Genomic DNA, 21,897 nt, shown 5'->3' on the forward strand with positions numbered 1-21,897 from the left:
ATTTCAAACTACGCACCTGAAAGTAAAAACAAGATATGAAGAAATACAGAATATTTTTTATTGAAAACGCTCTTGTCAAATATTCCAAAGGCATGCATTCTGTGTATAGTCAGGGCTACTTTCTTGCTAATCAGCATTCACGATAAAAAGATTCAGGTTTCATAGGAGTAAAAATTTCCCTACTAAACCATCATTAATTATCGTGTACACTTTCAAAGCGGTTGTCCTTTCTTGAGTATTCGCTTCTTCATCCAGGAATCCTTCGAACAACTACATTTTTACTTCAACTCAGTTAATCAAAGGTTAGGAATGCTAAGCTACAGACAGAGAAGTTACACAAGTTTAAGTGGTACATCACCTTACTAATCAATACAGATTTGTCAAATTCAGCACTGTTATAAAAAAGATAAACAGTAAACCGAGATTAAATTTGTTCTGCCCCTCCCTCCTTTTGATACTGATTCTGCATGAAGAGTTGTTAACACTGCTTCTCACTTTAGGCACAATCTTAGTGATTTAGTGGGATTTTACAAGCTGTAGTAGTATATATTAATGGACCCTGATACCATATCTAAGTGACAAAAGTTAAGCATATAAATTTGTTGCTTTAAAATAATGCAATTACTGCTTGTATCTTACATTTGAGATAAAAAGTTATTTTGGCACATTGCATACGAATAAGCTTTTCTTGTACATAATTTCTATCCCCAGGTTAAGAGAAAAAAAAAAAAAACAAAAACAAAACCACACCACAACTTTTGAATATAGTCCATCTTCTTAATAAAAAATGATTAAAATATCTGTTTTGGTTATCTTCTATTCTTGATTGCAAAACATCAGACAGGAGCCCCTAGGTCATAGTTTATGCTCCTGTCCTCACAAATGCAAGCAGAATGTTAGAAGAGAAACAAGAAAGACAAATTAATCAAGAATGCAGACACCTTCCCAGTACAACTGAAGAACAAACTACAGGTCAATTAAATTCCTTTAAATTATGAAGCTTTTCACTGATGGAATTTGACAGGTATTGTGTAATTCTAAGAGCACTGCTCTAAAAGTCTACCTCTTTGCAATAGTTTTACTCTACCCACCTGTCAGTGTAATTTTTAATTGCGGGCAATAAAACCACGTAATCTGTTAATTTTTCCACTCTCTCAACTATATGAATTTAGGTCGTGGGACTCCTTTGCATTTTTAAGGTGCTTAGTTTGTTTTTCAGGCTCAGTTTCTTGCCTTTTCCTGTCACTGTCAGGTGTCACTAGTTGCACTTGCTCCTGCTGCTGGTGACTGTCAGGCAGCAGTGAGCAGACGTCACTGTCAGGATTCAGTGATGTCCTCTGCTGACAGCTGGCCGTGTCACCTGCAAGAATTTGGAAGTGCTCCACGACACTGTCAAGTGACAGAATTTCCTAGCTCTTCAAACAAAAGGTGTCGACAATGACATCATCAGCTACTAGAAGTTGAGTCTGATGCTGTCTGCCAATTTCAAGTTAACTGGTTTTTACAGCTGGTTTTCCCTTTTTTTCATAGCTTTTTATCTTGTGTAATTTCTACGCTTTCCCCTGGAGGAACAGTGTCTACCTGGTCAGGACTACCTGTCTGATCATGTCTGTTTTGACCAAAAACTCTATGACGCCGACCGCTGTGAGGATGATGTCTTCTAGTTTCAGAAGCCGCCTGATGGTCCTCATTTTTGGAATGATGACTGCCCTCACGATGGTGATGGTGGTGTCTATGTCTGTGCAGGTTGTGGTGATGTGAATGTTGACCGGTTGGTTTGGGTTCTATCTCTGCTAGCTTTTCACCTGCATTTTTAGTGATGTTTTCACAAAACCCATCAATATCAGGTTCCTGCAAAACAGAAACATGCATTAAATAGAAGGCATTATATTTAATTAAACTACTTGTAAAATATTAACTATCTTAACATTTTTGCAGAACCTGAAACCCAATTTTAAATTATTTGTGCCACTTTCCTGAAGAAAGATACAAATGTATCAAAAAGAACCTTGTTTTACAACACCACTGATAAATAGACAGAGCTCTTACTGTAAACTTTTGGGAATTCTAATTCAAGTAATTGCTAATAAAAAGTATTCTTTTTCTAGGATCTCACATCTGACCTGCCTGAGGCCTACATTTATCTGGAAAACTGTATGATGGGATCAAAAATTATTATACTCATTGAACTTTCATGACTATGCGTGTACATTTCTTGATAATCCTTAAAGTAGTTTAGTTACATGTGAAACAAAAACTATCCTTCTTTTATAATGGTAACAATAATTTGTCACCTTGTATTATCACTTTTTTAAAGTAACCATTCTATACTGTGTTTAAACATAAACTAAAAGGAATAGTAACTTGAACCAGCTCAGATTTGATTAAAAAAACACCTATTTGTTTAAGTACCTACCCACCCCCAAAAACTAGAGTAGCTAATTTCTTACTAACCCCACAAACAGAATTAGCCTCCAAGATTGCATTTAGGTTTATGAAAATGATTTGCATTTCTATCAAGGGCAGGAATTCAGATAATTAGTCTCTTATAAACAGGATCTAATTCGCTTTGAAAAATGTTTAAAAGCTCTCTGGCAAGACACATGAAATGTATAAATTCTAAATCACATCTTTTTGGATTAATCACACTGAAATAATTTTTTTTAATTACTAGTCACATCTGGTTTCCTTTCCTAGTAAATATAGCATGAAACAAGAAAATACCGTGTAAGAGCAGTTTCCACACTTGTTCTCACAGTATGCAATCTTAATCGATTCTTCTACATACTGGAAAGACAGGAAGGAATAGGGCAGACCCAGATGATAGACTAGACGGCCACACCTAAAGAGAGAAAGAACACTGTGGTTACATATACATAAGCATATACCTAAAATTAAGTATCCCTTCTTATCATGCCTTATTTTATTCACATCAGTCCACCCACACTGCACAGTCTCATGCAGAGTGCTTCTGTCCACGGAGTGTACCAGCAAAACCAGTATCTGCCTCACAAACGTTTGCCCACTCAACTGCACAGGTCAGTAGTGTGACACGTGATTTCCACCTGACGTAATACCTCTACAGCAGAAGCCCCTCCTTCAGTGGCATTTCGACTACCAAAGGCACACTCCTTACAGACCTATCTCGCTAATGAGGAGGGATGTTTGCGTAGTGGTACAAATCGCGACATGGTCATTCCATCCTTACAAAGAACGTTTTCATACAACGTAAGGGGTATTTTGGTTAGAAATGTGCATTGTGGGGCTTTTGCATTACTGCTTTAGTGTGCACGAGGAGATTTTTATGGTGCCCGTTTGCCCCTTATCTGTCCTTGAGTGTCTGGTACACACTTGACTACACAACTGGTGCATTCAAAGGAGCAGGACTTGTTCAAAACTGGAAAATCAGGATCTCAATTAAAGAGTTATTACTGGTTCTGCCACAAGATACATGTCATAGAATCCTATGATCAAAAAGCTCTTTTCTTCCAAAGTTTTAAGTTTCACCTAAAGACTAATTTTTACATACAGCTACGTGACATTTTCAGCAACTCCGGTCAAAATGCTTTCGCATTTGATTCTACTTTCACATGCATGGATGTAATAAAGTTGTCTGAAAATCAAAACAATGTAAGACCAGGATCATGCTATCAAATTCTACACATGGTTACACTAATCTAAATCCAGAGTAGTTATAAAGAAAAATTGATTTATCCCAAACTTACTTAAGGAAAAGCAGACTCTTCTTTTGCAGCTTCCTTTTTCCAGTAAATGCAAGTGCTTTACTTAGTGAGACTTAGAAGCTGACTATGATGTCTTTGTTGTGAGATAATCAGGTTGTTTACAAACCAATGAAATAATACAGAAATTTACAAAGCATTACTCCAAATACATGCAAATATTTTCCTGTGTTCCCCTCTAAACACTGACCTGTCATAGATGAGAAAGTCATCTTTGTTTCCATTTAAGGTAGTCCAGACATCATCTTGCTCTTCATCTTGCTGGTAGACAGCAATATAGTCTGAAACACTTTCCTTCAGCAGGTGAAATTTCCTCTGGGAATTAGTTCCTTGATGGTTGACAACCACATACGAGATGTTGACCAGTCCTTCATTCTCTAACTTCACTCGCAGGTCCTCCAATCTAGCGGAGAACATAAAGAAGCAAGACTGAAAATCATTACAGAATTGTAAGATTTGCCATGTTCGACAAAAGTTAATACGCTCCATCTTGCTTTTATTACAGCGAATGCTATTTTCTCCCAGTTTTCATGGCAACAATCTAACACTACTAAAACATTCTCTCCATTTTCCATGACTATCAACTGTGCTGTCACCAAACCAGACTCTACAGTAGCTAACACGCCACGGGTCCTGCCCTTGTCAGCAGAATGCAATACTAAGTACAGCAGTTTTCAGACTGAATGCAGTGTTATTTTTATTTCAGTTCCTTCACGCTGGTCTAACACGGTTTATCTAATGTCTTTCTTTAAATGCTGAGGTTTTTGGTTACATAGTCGGTTAAAGAGTGCGCACTGTAAATACAGCGTCAAGATGAATAATCAAGAAAGCAAATGTAGTAAAAGGCTGACAGCTCTCCCACTCATCTTGACGTAGCTATTTTCCATAATAGCCAGAAAAGGGATATTACAGCAATTGGGTCAACAGGATGGCTATAGAACATGTACGTGACCTGGCTGGCAGTCGTGAGTCTTTCCCTTTGGCATCCCATCACAAAAGTCTTTATTTGCTCTATAGTGCAGAAAGCTGCTTTCTTGCTTTACAATGTGGGGTTTGGGGTTTTTTTTTCCTTTTCGTTCATATCCTTCCTATTGAGTTGCTCTAGAAAAGTCTCTTAATTTTTCAATTTCAGGAAATAGTATAGAGCTTGAAAGACCTTTAAAACCGTTCTAAAATGTACAGGATCAAACCCAACTACCTTGAAAGTCAACCACAAAGCTCACTTTTGACTTTGATGGAGCCAGAGATTTACCACTGCTTTTTCAAATACAGTTCTTGAAAAACTTGCAAAGACTATTATAATATGAAGTTATGAAGCCTGGAGGGGGAAACTAAGATGTTATTACAGTGATTAAAATCAAGCTCTGAAACCGGTACTGTGAATTTTTAAACAAAAATGATTTCACAATCACTAAATGAATCCAAGTTAAGGGCTGTATGCAATTCCTCTTTGGGTCAGCTCAAAATTACTTTCTTGCCACTGCTGCTGTCACGATACCTAATTGTTTGCACAGAAGTAGGTTCGAGAAACCAGAGCACCAATGTCCCAGGTCTTGTATGAAAATATAACACTGATGATCCCCTTGAATGCCTCATCTATTTTTCTAAAGGCCAGTCCTTACCTTATCTTCTGGATGTTTTTTTTTTTTTTTATATCTAGGACCTCTGAACAGGGGCTGGGAAAGCACATCAAAGGCCCGTGTTTTGATTTGCCTCTTCCCCTACAGACCCTACATAAGAAATGAATGATCACAGATCTCTCTGTCTCAGGCGTTCTTGCCATGTCAGGGAATTACGATGCTTCCTGGCTTCAGCATCTTTGCTACATTAATCATCTGCTGCCAACAGAAGCATAGTCTTGAGGAACTATTTCTGTTGGGTTTTCATACGTTTTGGGTTTCATTAACATCAAGTTTGTCATACTTTCATGTTGTAAATACAATCATGTTGTAAATAGAGAAGATGATCTGTCAGTCAGGATTAAGTCAAGAGAGAAAGAATGTGAGCCACTGGCAAAGAACGCTTCTGCTGAGAGCTAACCTGGTCGCTGGGTCACACATGCCAGCTGGGACGGCCGCATTTGAGGAAGCTAGAGTTCACTGAGTGCACCTGTAGTTGGGCACATGTATTATCCTCAGATGGCATTAAAAAATTGACTAGTCGTGTTTTAACGAAAACTGGGGAAAAGATTTACACGCACCTGGAAGCCTGCAGCAGGCACAAGTATCAGCTAGCTTGGAGGAGAGCCACCACCGTCACTGAACCCCTGGAGTTCAGCATTGGGTTCTCCTCCCCAATGCGCCATTCTGGGGGCTCCTTGCAGTTCTGGATCTCTGTCCCTCCTCCTGGGAGGAGACAGAGAGCCAGAACTAGCCCCAGCCCGGCCCACATGGCTGGGCTTTATCTGAAAAGAGAGAAAATAAACAAAATGAGATCAATGCCTAAACAAAGTTCAGACTCTGAAATTCCCATAACAAAACACAGCAGGATATTGGCTCCACTCAATTTTTAAAAAAATAAATAAATAAATCAACAAGCAAACAAAACTGTAAGACTAAATTTGAGCTACTTTGCTTCTGCTTGGCCGTATTTCTTTCATTTTGCAGTGAGTTCCTCTATAATAAATAGGCAGTATTTGTTTGTTGTATGTAAACAGCTGAAAAGAAATCACTCAGAGTAACTTGGATTTTCTTTTAATGCCACTAATCAGAATACATTGTTCCTTCCTCTTTGTCATTTCTTGACTGTTTTTAACACTTCAGTGATTTTAAAGTGGCGTCATTCTTGTGTTTCGAAGTCAGTTGTGCTGAGGCAGTTTACACCAGTAAGAATCTAGACCAGTTCACTCCAGATTCCAGAGTAGTGCCACTGACTTAAAAGTACTTGCACCACCAGTGTATTTTCGTACACAACAAGTATTACAGAACCTGGCAGAAATTTAAAAAAAAGGCTTAAAGACTTTTACAAGTACTTTTACAAGTCAGTCTGTAGTATTTGGATGCCATTGAAAAAAATCTCTTAAGAATTCAGGCACTAGAAACAGTTTTGCAAAAACAGGAAATGAAAACTGAGTTTCAGGATTCCTCAGATTTTACAAAATCTCCTACCCACACTTAATCCCTTTAATGTTTGTGAAAATCGAAGCATATTAGAAATTCTGTAATTACATTTTCCTTTGATTCCATTAACATAATAATTTTGGCTTAAGAAGTTCAGAAAACACTTATTATCGAGAAATACATAAAATTATAAAAATGCTCTCCAACATGTCCCAGGTTGTGGAATTGTATAATTTCACCACTCACATCAAAGTCTGACAGTAAACACAGAATGTTTTGGAAACATTAAGTTCTCAAAAATAACACACATTTCATCAATCTTGTCATATTCTAAAAAAAATTTAAAAAATAGAACATTTCAATAATTGAGCTTTTAAAACAAGAGCCAGCTGCTGCAAAGCCAACATCATTTGTGAAATCTGTCGGTCCCTAAAGTTTCTTTCCTGCAGTTCTACTAAAAGCATTTTAGGTGCAGTACTTTGAAGATTAAACTGTGGTTCAATATATATCAACAGAGCCTTTTTTTTGTTTGTTTGTTAACTCTTTCCACACATCTGTAAAGCTGCCCGCCTTTATAGCCACTATAAATACACGGGACTCCTATGATATTTTGAGATCCTTCTACGCCTTTACAGCCCTCCGCGGCACTGGCACACAGCGCCCAGCAACAGCTGTCTTGCCCTGCAAGCGAGAGGAGAGCTATGTTCTGAATTATGGTTCCCCTCGCATTTCAACTTTCGAGTCGGTGTCCAACGGAAATTTCCACAGTCAGCCTTTTCAGCCAAAGAAATGAGCAGACACCCTGCCAAACCTTAAGTCATGAAGCTCTTTCATAGCAAAACCAGCTCACTTACCCTTTCCTCCCCCCCTGCTCCTTGGCAGCTCTGCCTCACTCCACTGCAGAAGAAAACAGTGCGGGGAAAAGGGCTGTGGTATTTATACAGCTCTTGTTTATCTCACTTTGCAGATACGGTTCAAAGTTCAGGGAGCTTATTCTGAACGACCTTGCAAGCAAAGCAAACCCCTTTAGCAAAAGTAGCCAAAATACTTCTCCGTTAACTAATTCCGAGTGGAAACCATTTGTCGTGCAGAACGGCGAGGTAGTTTTAAGACGATGACTTTGAATATCAGGTTATGCAGTTTGCCCGTCACCCCAGTCAGCTGGAGATAGTGGTACAGTCAGAGGAGGGGGGTGGGCCAAAGAGTCATTATTTTCTGAGCACAGTGGTAACCACAGCGAGAGGGGGAAGGTACTTCTCTATTTATAAAAACGCTGAGCTAGCAGGTTTTTGTCTCATAGGCTTTATCTGATATTTGCCTTAGAGAATGGTGTACCCTGTCTGAGGGCATGTGCCGTACAGAGCTCCTTTTGCCCAGCTGCTCTTGATTACATCACTCAGCTTTAAAACTCATTTCTGTAGAACCTACCAGTTTATCAGCTTCTGAAGGTTAAAGCCCACGTCTTCAGCCATTTAAATCAAAGTAGCTACGTGAAAGCCATGAAGCTCTACCAACTGGCAATAGCCACTTAACTCTCTGTATTACCCTGTTACGTTTTCTTAACACCATCATCACTGAGGTATCTGTGGACATTCAGGTTAAACTGTTTCCTTACTCTCTTTCCTCAGTGAGAGAAGTGTTTATGTGCAGAATGCTTTATTTTGATTGAAGTTCGCTTGAGTTTGATTTCCTTCAATGTAGGTTATGTGTGTTTACGGAGAAATAACTGTCTAAAAACCTGGTCTGCCCTCAGAGTTTGAGGTGGTGAGATCTATATTGTTTAGTTCTATGGCCTGAGACTGCCTCCTGCACAGATGAGCTCTATGCTTCTGGTGGGGTGTGAGAAATGGAACTGCTGAGCTTGGAGTTTATCCTGTAGAGGTCCTATGCTCAAGTCAGTGGAAAAAAGGACAAAGATCTGAGGTTTTATTCCATAGTCTTTGAGGACATGATGCAGAAAACAGACAGACATGAGATTGGGACTGATTTTTTTTTTTTTTTTTTTACAAAGTGGAATGTGCGCACATTCTTTATATTGTTGGGGAAACACATCCTTGTATTCTGTCCTGGGTTGGGACCATAACTGGGACCTCACAAGTAAGATGATGTCCTTTACCATTCCAAATGACAGACTATTTACTGGGCCTCCTGCCTCAGGATAGGGTGTTGATTTTCAGCGCTAATAAAGCGCTACAAGGTTGGCTGCAAGCAAGTATTTGGTATGCATCGTGCCTGTCAATTCCTAAATGAGCACTGAAGCAGCCAAAAAGAAATGAAGCAGGTATGGATCTATGAGTAGGAATAAAATGCAGCTCAGTAGTGCTGACAGTTGGTCTCTTGCTAATTATTGCAACGCAGGTGGAGTTACTATCAAATAAAGACCAATGTTCCATTTCCGTTTCTTTTTCAGCTTTGTAGAGAGGGATGCGCACAAGGCTTGATTACCAAGTGCTGAGCCTGTAAGTGGTATGTAATACCACCAAGTGCTGCTGACACGAGCAGTTCACAACTACTTAAGAATAAAAGGTCCAGACAGAGTAAACTGAGCTGAAGCAGCTAACTTATAAAACAGCTACACTGCTGTGGAAAGCGCATTGAGGATGGAAACGTGCAGTGGTCACTACTGAAAAGTTAGTATTTCCTCCCGTATAGCATGCAGAAACACCTGCAGACCCTCACTTCCCTTACAGAGAGATAAGAGGCAGCTGTTGTTAGCAATTATCACTGTGCCAATGAATACTATTTATTACATTATTTATTATTATATTAATTAAATTTATTATCATCTTTGTAATATTAAGGAGAGCTTAACTACATTCATAGTGATCACCCATAAGCATCGTGCTTTATAACATTCACCTTACCTGAGATCATTTTTCTGCCTCAAGATTTATTGAGGAAAAAAGTTCCTCTCTCTTAAAGCAAGTGGTAGGGAATATTATCACGTTGGCTGTGGGTTTAGATAGATCTTATTCACTTGTTTTAGAAATGTATAAACCCTAATTGTGTTTGAACTTCAGTCTGAAGCATTACTCTTTCGGAGAGGAAATAAATCCACTTCCACACTTTTTTTTACAAACAGTAGAATAAATGTTAAGTTTACAGTCTAAGAGTCTGACCATTCCATTTCTTATATTAATCCCCCTTGAATCTGTAGACTCCTGGAGCCCTTTGTCCATAGTTTCTAAAGAAATGATTGTCTTAAATCTTAATTTTGCTTTCCACTGCAAGTATTTTCTTAGTTGTTGAGTATGTTCCAATCTCACTGCAGGAGGCAGTTATGAACTCTAATTTGGACAAGTCTTCAGTTTCAAACAATAATTTTTATAATTAATCATCCTGTTTCTACTCACTTACTTCCTTATTTGTGGGGAATAATGGTCCTGGTGTCAATAACAGCCGCCTTCCCTTCTTATTGAACATAAACTACCGCCTTTTTTTGACATGTTTCAAACTTTTCAAAGCGTCACAGCCCAGAAATAGCAGTGTCTTTGGAAACTAACTGATGTTTGTTATTTCTGTTGTTGAGATCAGTAAAGTATAAATTTCTTTATAAAAATCTCAAATGGACGTGGAATTACGAGGCTGTCAGGAGTTATATTCTGGTAAAGTCTGCTGTAGTGATTTACGAGATGTGCAGATAATGAGAGCACAGAGGCAGAACACAGATCCAGCACGAATTCTATCATGAGACCTTAGGACTTCAGTGTCTGTTTTGCTCTTGTGACTGAAGGATGTCACAAACAGGGAATTCAAAGTCCACTGGCAGATCTGGAGTCTACTGACTCTTCTCGTGTCTTCTCATTTTATAACAGTGTAGCTGTGCCAACTCAGTGGAGTTACTCATACTCTATAGTGGAATAAATTGCAACAGAAACAGGCTGTTGAGGCTTACTTAATGCTTACATAAACAAATTTCCATTTGTTTATGAGGCCTTAAACACCCGGTTAAATGCTGTCAATAAAGGGTAATGTACGTGAAGGCTAAGAAGATATATTAACGCAAAGGAAATTCAGCAAAATAATTAGAACCACAAGTTCATCAGTTAAAGTAACTCCAGAAAGAAGGACAGTGGTGCAATATTGGTCTCGTGCTCCTCTCATGTGAGATCCAGAGCAATGTAAGATAACTAAATGCATACTTCTCAGAATTCAAAGGAAGCAACAAAAGCTGACATCCTCTGATTTTGGCCTGGAGATTGTTTCAGTGAACAAAGGAATAGCTGATACATGCAATTGTATATTTAAAAACAAAGTTTTCATTTTCTGTTTGGAAATTCTGTTCTAATAATGAAGTATCTTTCTCTACTTGAACCTATCTGTACCAAACTGTAATTAGCAAGAAAAATCTTTTTTATCAGACTTGTCCTAAGTCATAATCATTACACAGATTACAAATACAAACTGACTCTAGTTGCTGAATGCCTATATGTATTCTGAATTCATTATTGGCTCTGTTTACTTTCTGCATTTATCCTGCAGTGATTCTATCAGCCTGCAAGTTCCCCATATCACCCCAGTGGGCCTAAAATCAATGTTCCTCTTATCACTTGAAGGAGGAACAGATTACCTGATGATACCCAAGAGGTGGTTAAGAAGATCATAGCTGTACATCTTCTGTATTTTTGTATTTTTCAGTGTGAGGAACCCGTGTTCCTCAGCACCACATCTACACGTCTTTTAAATACCTCCAGGGATGGCAACTCCACCACTTCCCTGGGCAACCTGGTCCAATGCTTGAAAACACTTGCAGTGAAGAAATTTTTCCTAATGCCTAATCTAAACCTTCCCTGGAGCAACCTGAGGCTGTTTCCTCTTGTCCTATCACCTGTTACTTGGGAGAAGAGACTGACCCCCACCTCACCACAACCTCCTTTCAGGCAGTTGTAGAGGGTGATAAGGTCTCCCCTCAGCCTCCTTTTCTCCAGGCTAAACAACCCCAATTCCCTCAGCCACTCCTCATAAGACTTGTTCTCCAGACCCCACACCAGCTTCTTTGCCCTTCTCTGCACATGCTCCAGCACCTCAGTGTCTTTCTTGTAGTGAGGGGCCCAAAACTGAACACAGTATTTGAGGTGTGGCCTCCCATACAATGATGTTATCCGTCCTTCTACAGGAAGGATGCAGTTGCACCTGCAGTTCAGCCGGCAGCCTTAGGCTTTCCAGTATGGTGCGCCGAGTCAATGCATAACTGAAGTGATTAAGGATCTGGACCAATGAATACAAAGGAAGTTAAACAAAACCCTTGATTCTTCTGTACTCAGGTCTCTGTACATTAACAGATCAAGTCTTCAGGAGGTTGTAACTGTAATCATAACTTCAGAAGTATCATCAATACATACAATTCCCATTAAAGTCTTTATACCCAATAACACCCCTTATGAGATGTGGAGGAAAACTTCATCAGCTCAATCCACAGCAGTTCATTCCAGGTGACTTTAAAAGCCTCTCACCAGAAACACCTATACACGCAAGCTCTTGTCAATGATTTATAACAGGTCAGCCAAGCATAGTTCACTGCACTGAACCCTAGACAGAGAATGGAAATTATGACAGCACAGTACATGGGATTCAGTGACAATATACAGTGAACCTTACAGGAAGTTCAAGTCTGTTCTTTGCTTATCTGTTGTAAAATACATGAAAACTGAAGTGAAATCTGAGTCCAGCTAATGAATAAGAGGGATTTGTATGAAGAAGTTATCTTTCAAGAACTGTAGATTTGTGATTAAAAAAATGGTGACATGTTCTTGGTTAAAATTTCTTTTTGTGGCTCTGTGCTGCTTTATTTTTCTGAGAGTATAGCCATGGCTGCAAGCACCATGGTCTGCAAGAGATGTTAGGAGAGCCTGGGGACAGAATCAGACAGCTGGGTGCAAGATGGAGATTGTTTTACGTGAAACGTAGTCTGACAAACTAAAATGCTTACGGCTTTGAATACGTGATGTTGAAGGTGGATTGTTGATGATACTTCTTTTCAGACAACATGGTCCTGGAATGCTGAACTGGGAAAAAAATCTTGTACACCCTTCTTAGGACAGGAGTGTGTAAATGTACCAGCAGTAATGACGGTATAACTGGCCAAATCAACCATTTTTTACTGCTCCGTCCATCTTGGAAATTCAAAAGCAGCTGCCACTTCAGCATCAAAGCACTCTAAGTAGCAAATTGTGAACTGCTGAAACAATTTGCAGGTGAAATATAAAAGTAGATTGGTCTAAGTGACACTTTTCACTTAACAAAATATACTTTGCTGCTGAAGCACAGAGGAAGCTGAGATTGATAGCCTCCTACTCCCACCATGAGTAAAAACTATTTTCACAAAAAAAGGGGCCTCCTCGTACCATAATGAACTCCAAACGTAAGTACCTCGAGTGGTCTCTGTAGATAAAGATTTATTGTAAAGCAATACTGACCTTCTGAGGAGTGGTGGAAGAACTGAACTGTTTATTACGTGTGTTCTATATAAAGCAGAGGGAGAGCTGTGCTGATACATATGCTTTCAACAATCAAATCCTGAACAGACTGCCTGCCACCTGTTTTTTGAATGGTGATAGAAGTCTGGAAAAGTCAGATCTTTACCTGATTTGTATCAGGAAACTTCATTTAATATGCAAAGAGGACTTACAGCAGCTATCTTACAGCAACACCTTTCCTGTTGTTGTCAGTGCCATTATTTAAAGAGCCAGCAAAAGTGACTAGCATTCTGCCCATGCCTAGATTTGACTCCCATTAACAAAGCTGCACTGGGTTACAAGTTGTGCCTCCAGCAGATAGTACTTTGCCAAACGTTCAGCAGCTACGGTACCGGTTATTGATATGTAGCTACATGGTATCTGCAACCCACACTCAGAATGTAATGGGTATGCCTATAGTGAGCTGGATAACTGCACACCTTCTGGAAGTGCTAAATGCTTATTCACTGAATACACTGGAATAGCATTAATACTAGAGTATATAATGTAGGTATCATAAATTCATTCTAACTGGTGGGGAAAAAAAAAGATATAAAGACCATTACTAGCTTCAGATTTCCAAGTATTTCCTACTCTCCTGGAGAGTTCACATTTTTGCTAACCTGCATTTCTTTTTGTGTGTTTTCCATGAAATATGTATAACAGAAGTCCCCAATCTTCTGATATTACAGTCCTATATTTTATTTTCCACAGATGCAGTTCTTAAAGGTAATAATGAAGGCAAAGTAAAATTTTGAAGACAGAATATTATTTCTGTATTGACAATGGTTGACAATGGGCCAGCAAAGACTGGAAAACATTATATCTGACAAACATATTAGCTCTACCTTGCCACTGGCAGTCTTCCTGTTTTTCCTACAGCTTTGGTCTCCTAGGTTTTGGCTGGTTGAGGGAAAAGTCAAAATCAGAGTAGTAGAACTGTTATAGCATTCTGGAATAAAGAGTGCAGAATGAAACACAGACGAAATAACTCAGTGTTTGAAAGAAAGAGAAGTGAGAGTAGAGAAGATAAAATGACATTTTGTCTGAGGGTACCTTTGGAAGTCACCTGCACAAGCCATCACACTACTCCACATGACTGCAAATAGCAGACAAGAAAGAATCTGCCCTGCAAAATTCAAGGAGCCACTATTGATTGCTTCTATGAAATTGCTGTTATTTCATATGTTCATATGGGTTTGAATGGAACTCTTGGCTTGTCTGAGAATTCACACTGAACGGGCTTCATATCATGTTCTCTAATTATAGGCAATAACAGCAATACCCACTTTTGAGTCTCTTCATCCCGTTTTAAAAGCACTGGCTCAACTTGTGGAACTTGAAAAGTGAGTGAGTCCTGGTCCTGACAAGAAATGTTCATCACACTATGCCTCAACATCTCTCCAGTCAGTAGAAGTTTGCATGGCCTGTCACTTGTAAAGGCCCATGGCAGGGCGGTTGAAACTAGATAGGCTAAAAACAGGGTAAAAAACTGGCTGGATGGGCATGCCCAGAGAGTGGTGGTGAATGGAGTTAAATCCAGTTGGTGTCCAGTCACAAGTGGTGTCCCCCAGGGCTCAGTATTGGGGCCAGTTCTCTTTAATATCTTTATCAATGATCTGGATGAGGGGATCAAATGCACCCTCAGTAAGTTCACAGATGACACTAAGCCAGGCGGGCGTGTTGATCTGCTTGAGGCTAAGATGGCTCTGCAGAGGGATCTGGACAGGCTGGACCGATGGGCCAAGGCCAACGATATGAGGTTCAACAAGGCCAAGTGCTGGGTCCTGCACTTGGGTCACAACAACCCCATGCAGTGCTACAGGCTTGGGACAGAGTGGTTCGAAAGCTGCCTGGCAGAAAAGGACCTAGGGGTGTTGGTGGATGGCTGGCTGCATATGAGCCAGCAGTGTGCCCAGGTGGCCAAGAAGGCCAACGGCATCCTGGCCTATATCAGGAATAGTGCGGCCAGCAGGACTAGGGATGTGATCATCCCCCTGTACTTGGCACTGGTGAGGCACCACCTCGAGTACTGTGTTCAGTTTTGGGCCCCTCACTACAAAAAGACATTGAGGTGCTGGAGCGTGTCCAGAGAAGGGCAACAAAGCTGGTGAGAGGTCTTATGAGGAGCGGCTGAGGGAACTGGGATTGTTTTGCCTGGAGAAAAGGAGGCTGAGGGGAGATCATATTACCCTCTACAACTACCTGAAAGAAGGTTGTAGAGAGGTGGGGGCTGACCTCTTCTCCCTGGTGACAGGACGAGAGGAAATGGGTTCAAGTTATGTCAGGGGAGGTTTAGATTGGCTATTAGGAAACATTTTTTCACTGAAGGGTTATTAAACATTGGAATAGGCTGCCCAGAGAGGTGGTGGGTTCGCCATCCCTGGAGGTGTTTAAAAAAAGGGTAGATGTGGTACTTAGGGACATGGTTTAGAAGTGGTTTTTGTCAGGGTAGGTTAATGGTTGGACTTGATGATCTTAAAGGTCCCTTCCAACCTCAGCAATTCTATGACTCTAGATGATCTTTAAGGTCCCTTCCAACCGAAACCTTTCTATGAACTACAGGAGAGGTCAGTCTCAGGTTGGCATTTTACTTTGGTAAGCCCTCATGTCCAGTTGACCTCTATTTTCATTTTTTAATGGCTGCCTCTTGTCAGGAAGATATGTTCAAAATCTTACTCAAGTGTGCCTTATATTATTTACTAGTTACTAATTACATATCAGGCATATAACAGTGTTAAGAATTGGATTTAAGGTAGTATCCCTAGTAGAGCCCAGAGTCAGTGTCTCAGGGTGGAACAGCTGAGCAGCTCTCACACCTGTCTTTGACCAGCCCTCTAAACTGCAAGTTGACTTTCTCTGAACTTTTTCTTGTCAGAAAAAAAAAAAAGAAAAAAGAAGAAAAACAAAGTAGGGATTTGTGCTGATCCTGCATCATGATCATTGCCAGATTTCCTGTAAGAGCTAAAGAAGAGGAAACAAAATATGAATGTGAAGTGAAAAAAACTTGTAGCACTTCAAAAATCCTGGCAATAAAGCTGCAGAACATTCTCTCCAACACAGCTAGCTGGCATTCAGAAGGAGAGACAGACCAGAAAACTAAACACATAAGTGATCCCATGACTGCAATAACAGTAATAATTAACAATAAATGCTTTTTAATTATATTCTTCTTTTTGTGAAGATTTCATGATGTCTTGTTTGTAAATGTTTGAAGTTAATGATAAAATTCTTGTTGATTCTTTAACACAGACACGTGCCCAAGGTAAGTTACAAAATATATAATTAAAGGATCACGTGGGATTTCAGGTATCTAGTTGCCCTGAAGCCAAATGTAGGACTTCATTCTCCATTGTTCAGGCAAACCGTTGTGCAGTCAGTGGCTCAGGCTCTGTTCGAGGCTTACAGTGTGGATTGTGCTTGAGGCTGCTCTTGAGAACTTACATGACAAAACAGACAGAGGCCGGGTGCTCTTTCAGTAGCACACGTGCTTTGGTAGCTGCTCCATCTGTGTGTCTGCAAAGGGAGTATATAAGTTGCTGTTACCATCGGCACAGCTACAGTCAATGTGCCACATAGCACACATGGTCTTGCATGGGTGGAAGATGCACTTGATGGATGGAAGTCCGTGGCAGAAAGGAAGAAGTTATTGAAGGATGTCATGGTTTTGGCTGGGATGGGGTTGACCTTGTTAACAGCTGGTATAGTGCTATGTTTTGGACTGGGGATGACAATAGTGTTGGTAGTGCACTAATGTTTCTGCTTGTTGCTAAGCTCTCAAGGCCTCTTCTGCTCCTCACACTGCCCTGCCAGTGAGTACGCTGGGGGTGCACAAGAAGTTGTGAGGAGACGCAGCCAGCACAGCTGACCCCACCTGACCATAACGTATGATGTCACACTCAGTATATAAAGCTGAGGGAAGAAGAAGGAAAGGGGGGATGTTTGGAGTGATGGTGTTTGTCTTCCCAAGTCACGGTTACAGGTGATGGAGCCCTGCTTTCCTGATGGCTGAACACCTGCCTGCCAACGGGAAGCAGTGAATGAATTCCTTGTTTTGTTTTGCTTGTGTGCGCGGCTCTTGCTCTACCCATTAAACTGTCTTTATCTCAAACCACGAGTTTTTCCTCACTTTTACTCTTCTGATTCTCTCCCCCATCCCAGCAGGGGGGCAGTGAGTGAGTGAGTGGCTGCGTGGTCCTAGATGCCAGCTGGGGTTAAACCATGACAAAGGCAAAAAAATCTTCCCCTAGACACTGGTAAGAATTATTTCTAGGTTGCCCATCTTTCCAACTTTTTATTGCTCTTAATATTATCTTAATTGCATGTGGAACGTTTCCCCAATTGTCTCCAGGTTCTGAAGTAAACTTTCATCTATAGTGAACAATTTATGAATTTATCAGTCAGACGTAATTTCTCCCAGCAATAATATGGTCCATAGGTCTACGGTTTTCTAGGAAGATTACATGGCCTGACAGAAGGGAGTAATCTAAAATTATCTGTTTATGTTTCTGCACATATAATATAAAGAACTGCAGCACTGATAGTGGGCTAGGTCAATACCTTTTCTGCCAGTTTAGCTTTAATCCTTTCCAGATTCTGTAGATTTCCCTGGATTATTAAAGAGAGCTAGAAAAATCACCACATTTCATATCCTGATGCGTTACATTCATTGTTGCTTATCAAAAAGCACAAAACAAAAACATGTTGCAGATCTGGTTACAGAAGATTTGCTTGTGAAAATCTGGGTTACCTCTATATCTATGTATACAAAATCTTTATAAACAATGCGTACGTATGTTATTTCTAGTCATGATGCACAATGCATACCCATACAAGAATGGCATGGTATATACTTATTTTAACAATTAACACAGGTAACTTTTTAACAGAGGTTTTCCTTAAGAAGTTTCCCAGACAAGTACTGACCTCCCCAAGGCCTGCTGAATTTATATTAGGAGCTGGACGATCTTTAAAGGACCTTTCCAAACCAACCCATCCTATGATTGTATAATTCTACAATTCTGTATTCTGGGATAAAAGGAAAAAATAGCAAAGTTCTTTATACCTAGTGTTGTTTAAGCACTAAGCCACTATACAATTACTAAGCCACTACACAATTATGCTTCTCATAATTCTGCAGAATCCAGATCACTATGGTTTATGAAACTGATAGTCATTAAGTTCTTAGACTTGCTGCTTCTTCGAGATATTTAAAATAATATAAAAGAAAATACTTGGATAGGAATACTAGAATTCAACTACCTTTTCTAGCAGTGTTCACCAGACACTGATCTCCCTGATTTCACTAGTTAGCTGATCTTTGTGGGGTCACAAAAATATGAAACTTGCACACAGTAGATAAGATTTGGCGTGGAGCCTGTAGGGCAGCAGATAATACAGAGTAGATATAAACGCACATCCTGTCCTAGCAGTGCATTTCCCCTGAAAATATAAAGATAAGAAAGGAATAAGCTGATGTCTTGGTGTCACAGATGTAAGGTTTAAGGATTTTTAAGTTCCTAATTCAGCATGGTACAGTTTTCAAGCATTGCATTTTACAGTTACCACTATTGTTTTGACTTTCATAAATTCCTTACATCTTCCCTTCCCTCTTGAAATAGTAAAGAGACGAGGAGGATTAACAGAACAGCTCTGTCAGAGGCACAACCCATATTTATCTTCCTTTAAAATTTTATAAAAGGTCACTGACATTGTTTCATTAGGCACACCTATCAAAGGGACTCTACAGAAATGTTTTTCTCTTGCGTAACAGCATACATCTGGCTTGCTCTAGGCATGACAGTAAAGCCCTCTCATGCACAGAACAAGTCATTGTGCGATGAAGACATGCTGAGTTGTCTGATACTGAGGTTTCTTGCAAATGATTGATATCACTACAGGAACGAGCAGGTGATTTCATAAGACTTGCTTTAATGTAAGAGACCAGAAGAGGCCACATTATAATTATCTGAATTCTGCACCTCCCTGGGTGAATCATTTGGTCCTGATGTGCAACAAGTTGGTCGGAGATCTGGGTGTGTAAACAGTGCACTAAGCAGCTTTCAAGCCCATTTGGTGAGCCAGTCAGAACTCTCCAGCAAGCTGGCTGTAGGTCACAGGCTGCTAGGTGGATAGCCTTGTGCTAGATAAGCTAATGGTCCCTTCAGGCCTTCATTTATAATCTGAATCAACTGCCTATAGAAAATAGTTATCTACACAATCCTGCACATTAAGCACGCCTTCTGAATTCTTGGTTTCACATCCGCAGTTTATTAATTCCTTCATTTCTTCAGACAAAAGGTGTTATCTTTATTAAAGAAGGGAAATGTATGATTCACAGTTTCTACAACTAGTTCAGTATTCATTTTTGTCTGTTTGCTACTTCACAGTTCTCCCTGGGAGAGGCTACCAACACTCAGTCTGGCTGGCTGTTCTCTGCCTTCTTCAACACTACTGTGAGAAGCCCAGCGCTGGAAGAGAGTATCTACACTTCAGTATTACACCCAAACTCAGCTGAATGTTGTGTCCAAAAGGCTTATCAGGTTATCTCAATGAGTACAGATTTCCCCAAAGTGTCACTGAGGTGATTCTGGAAAAGGAAAAAAACATAGGGAACTTTTAGCCATACAAATGGCTACTATGGGTTGAACCAGAGATAAAAATCATTTGGATGTTTGCTTAACACTTTTTTTTCTTGTGTAAATAAAATACATTATAAGCCTGGTTATTTTGAGACTTACAACTAAATTGTATTGTTTTGTAACATAACTGTCAGAAATCCTAGAGGTAGTGCTGGCAAACACCACACCCATCTCAAAGAGAGGAAAAGGAGGACATGAAAAGCTATGGCTCAATCAGTCTAATTTTATATTTGAAAAGCTATTATGGCAAATTATGAACCGTTCATTTAAAAGCTCCCATCTAACCTGACAGTACATTTAGAGGGGTGAAGCCATAGGAAAAAAGTAAAGAAAGAAACACTATGGGAAATGTCATGGGGGGGGGAAAAAAACAAATGGTCAGAAAAAAACCATAAATTAATGAAAAATAAGTAAACCACCAACTTTGTATGGATTGGTATAAGGTGCCGGAATGGTAATTTTTAATTCTTATGTTGTATTTTGGTCCTATAGCAATAATTTTAGCAATATTTCAATTTCAATCACAAGTTATTGGAGATGAAGTTCTTCAACTGAAAATTAGATCAATAATGATTTTAAACAAACCTCCATATTTTTTAAATGCAGAGGTCATCAACATTCCTAATGTATTGCCATGTACCAGAAAACAGGAATGGGCGTGGCAGACAACTCCTAGATTGAAAACAATTGTCTGAGCAGACCTACTAACAAAAAAAATAGTACTGTTACATTAGCGAGGCCATTAGGCAACAACATAAGGAAATAAAAGGGACATAAACTTGACTTCAAACTTTTTTATATTACATCACAAATCATCAGTATCATTACAACTTTCTTGTATTACTGTATTATAAAACACTGCGAGGAGTCTTAAGAGTTTATGTGTTAAAGGGTATACAAAAATGTATTTGAACTTGACTGAATGTCTATTATTTGTTTTATTTGATGTTAAAGGATTTCTATGCTGAACAGCTGCCTTAACTTCACAGGCATTTACCCTTTTAGTGGAGGATGAACAGAGCAAAAGGAATCATAGAGATCTGGCACCACGGAAAAGTGGTGGCGTTAATAAACAAGTTTATTCACACAAATTATGTAGCTAAGCTCCTAAGAATTCTAAGAACATACCTAAGAACATCCTAAGAACCCAAGTTTCATGTTGCCAACACTCGGACAGGATAGCAGAGGGGCTGGTTGCAGCCAGTGCCGCTCACTTGTTGTCTTTTCCTAAGACAAAATACACCAGCAGCTGTGTTGGAGCTGTGAGGTTCAGCGAGTGGAGCTGGAGAGAATCTTGCAAGCATTGAGTCATACCAACAAGGGCAGGGGGCGATCGTGCTCCAGGACCTGCCACTGCCAGCCTCCCAGAATGTTCTAGCAGACAGGAGCGTAGCCACTCACCCAAAATACAGCAACACAACTGCAAAGCACACCCAGACCCAGAAGAGGAGACAAGTGCATTTCCCCTCGGCCATCAGCAAACACCCGTCTGTTTGTTGGGTCTGATCTGGCAGTACAGGCAGCCAAATGCTGCTGGCACTTGGTTACGATGGCCATTTGCACAGACTTAGAATGGCAGAATCACAGTTTGGGTTGGAAGGGACCTTAAAGATCATCGAGTTCCACCCCCCCTGCCATGGGCAGGGACACCTCCCAGAAGACCAGGTTGCTCAAAACCCCATCCAACCTGGCCTTGAACACCTCCAGGGATGGGGCATCCACAGCTTCTCTGGGCAACCTCTTCCAGTGTCGCATCATCCTCAGAGTGAAGACTTTCTCTCTGATACCTGTTCTAAATCTGCCCTCTTCCAGTTTGAAGCCACTACCCCTCGTCCCATAGACTTGCTGGTTCCCTTCTGAAACCAGCAAACGCGCCGATTCGAGGTTTGGGAGAAAAGGCGGTGTTTAATCTCATCGTAATGGTGGATTTAATTGCATTCTCCTTCCACCGCCAGCCACCAGCCGTTCCCCACCCCGGGCCGCCACAGCCGAGGGTGCCTCT

At 40.2% G+C, this 21,897-nt stretch overlaps 1 protein-coding gene across 1 annotated transcript; it reads right to left on the reverse strand.

The window, feature by feature from the left end:
* Nucleotides 1–1,443: 1,443 nt before the first annotated feature.
* On the reverse strand, nucleotides 1,444–7,692 carry SELENOP (selenoprotein P; the record flags this gene model as incomplete). Its single annotated transcript, XM_082497263.1, is given in 8 exon segments — nucleotides 1,444–1,446; nucleotides 1,450–1,485; nucleotides 1,489–1,524; nucleotides 1,528–1,851; nucleotides 2,725–2,842; nucleotides 3,931–4,143; nucleotides 5,941–6,144; nucleotides 7,654–7,692. Coding segments are annotated over 7 exon segments (921 nt in total). The 5' UTR covers nucleotides 6,132–6,144; nucleotides 7,654–7,692.
* Nucleotides 7,693–21,897: the final 14,205 nt, after the last annotated feature.

The sequence above is a fragment of the Vanellus vanellus genome (assembly GCF_965231255.1).
Source record: "Vanellus vanellus genome assembly, chromosome: Z".
Taxonomy (NCBI): domain Eukaryota; kingdom Metazoa; phylum Chordata; class Aves; order Charadriiformes; family Charadriidae; genus Vanellus; species Vanellus vanellus.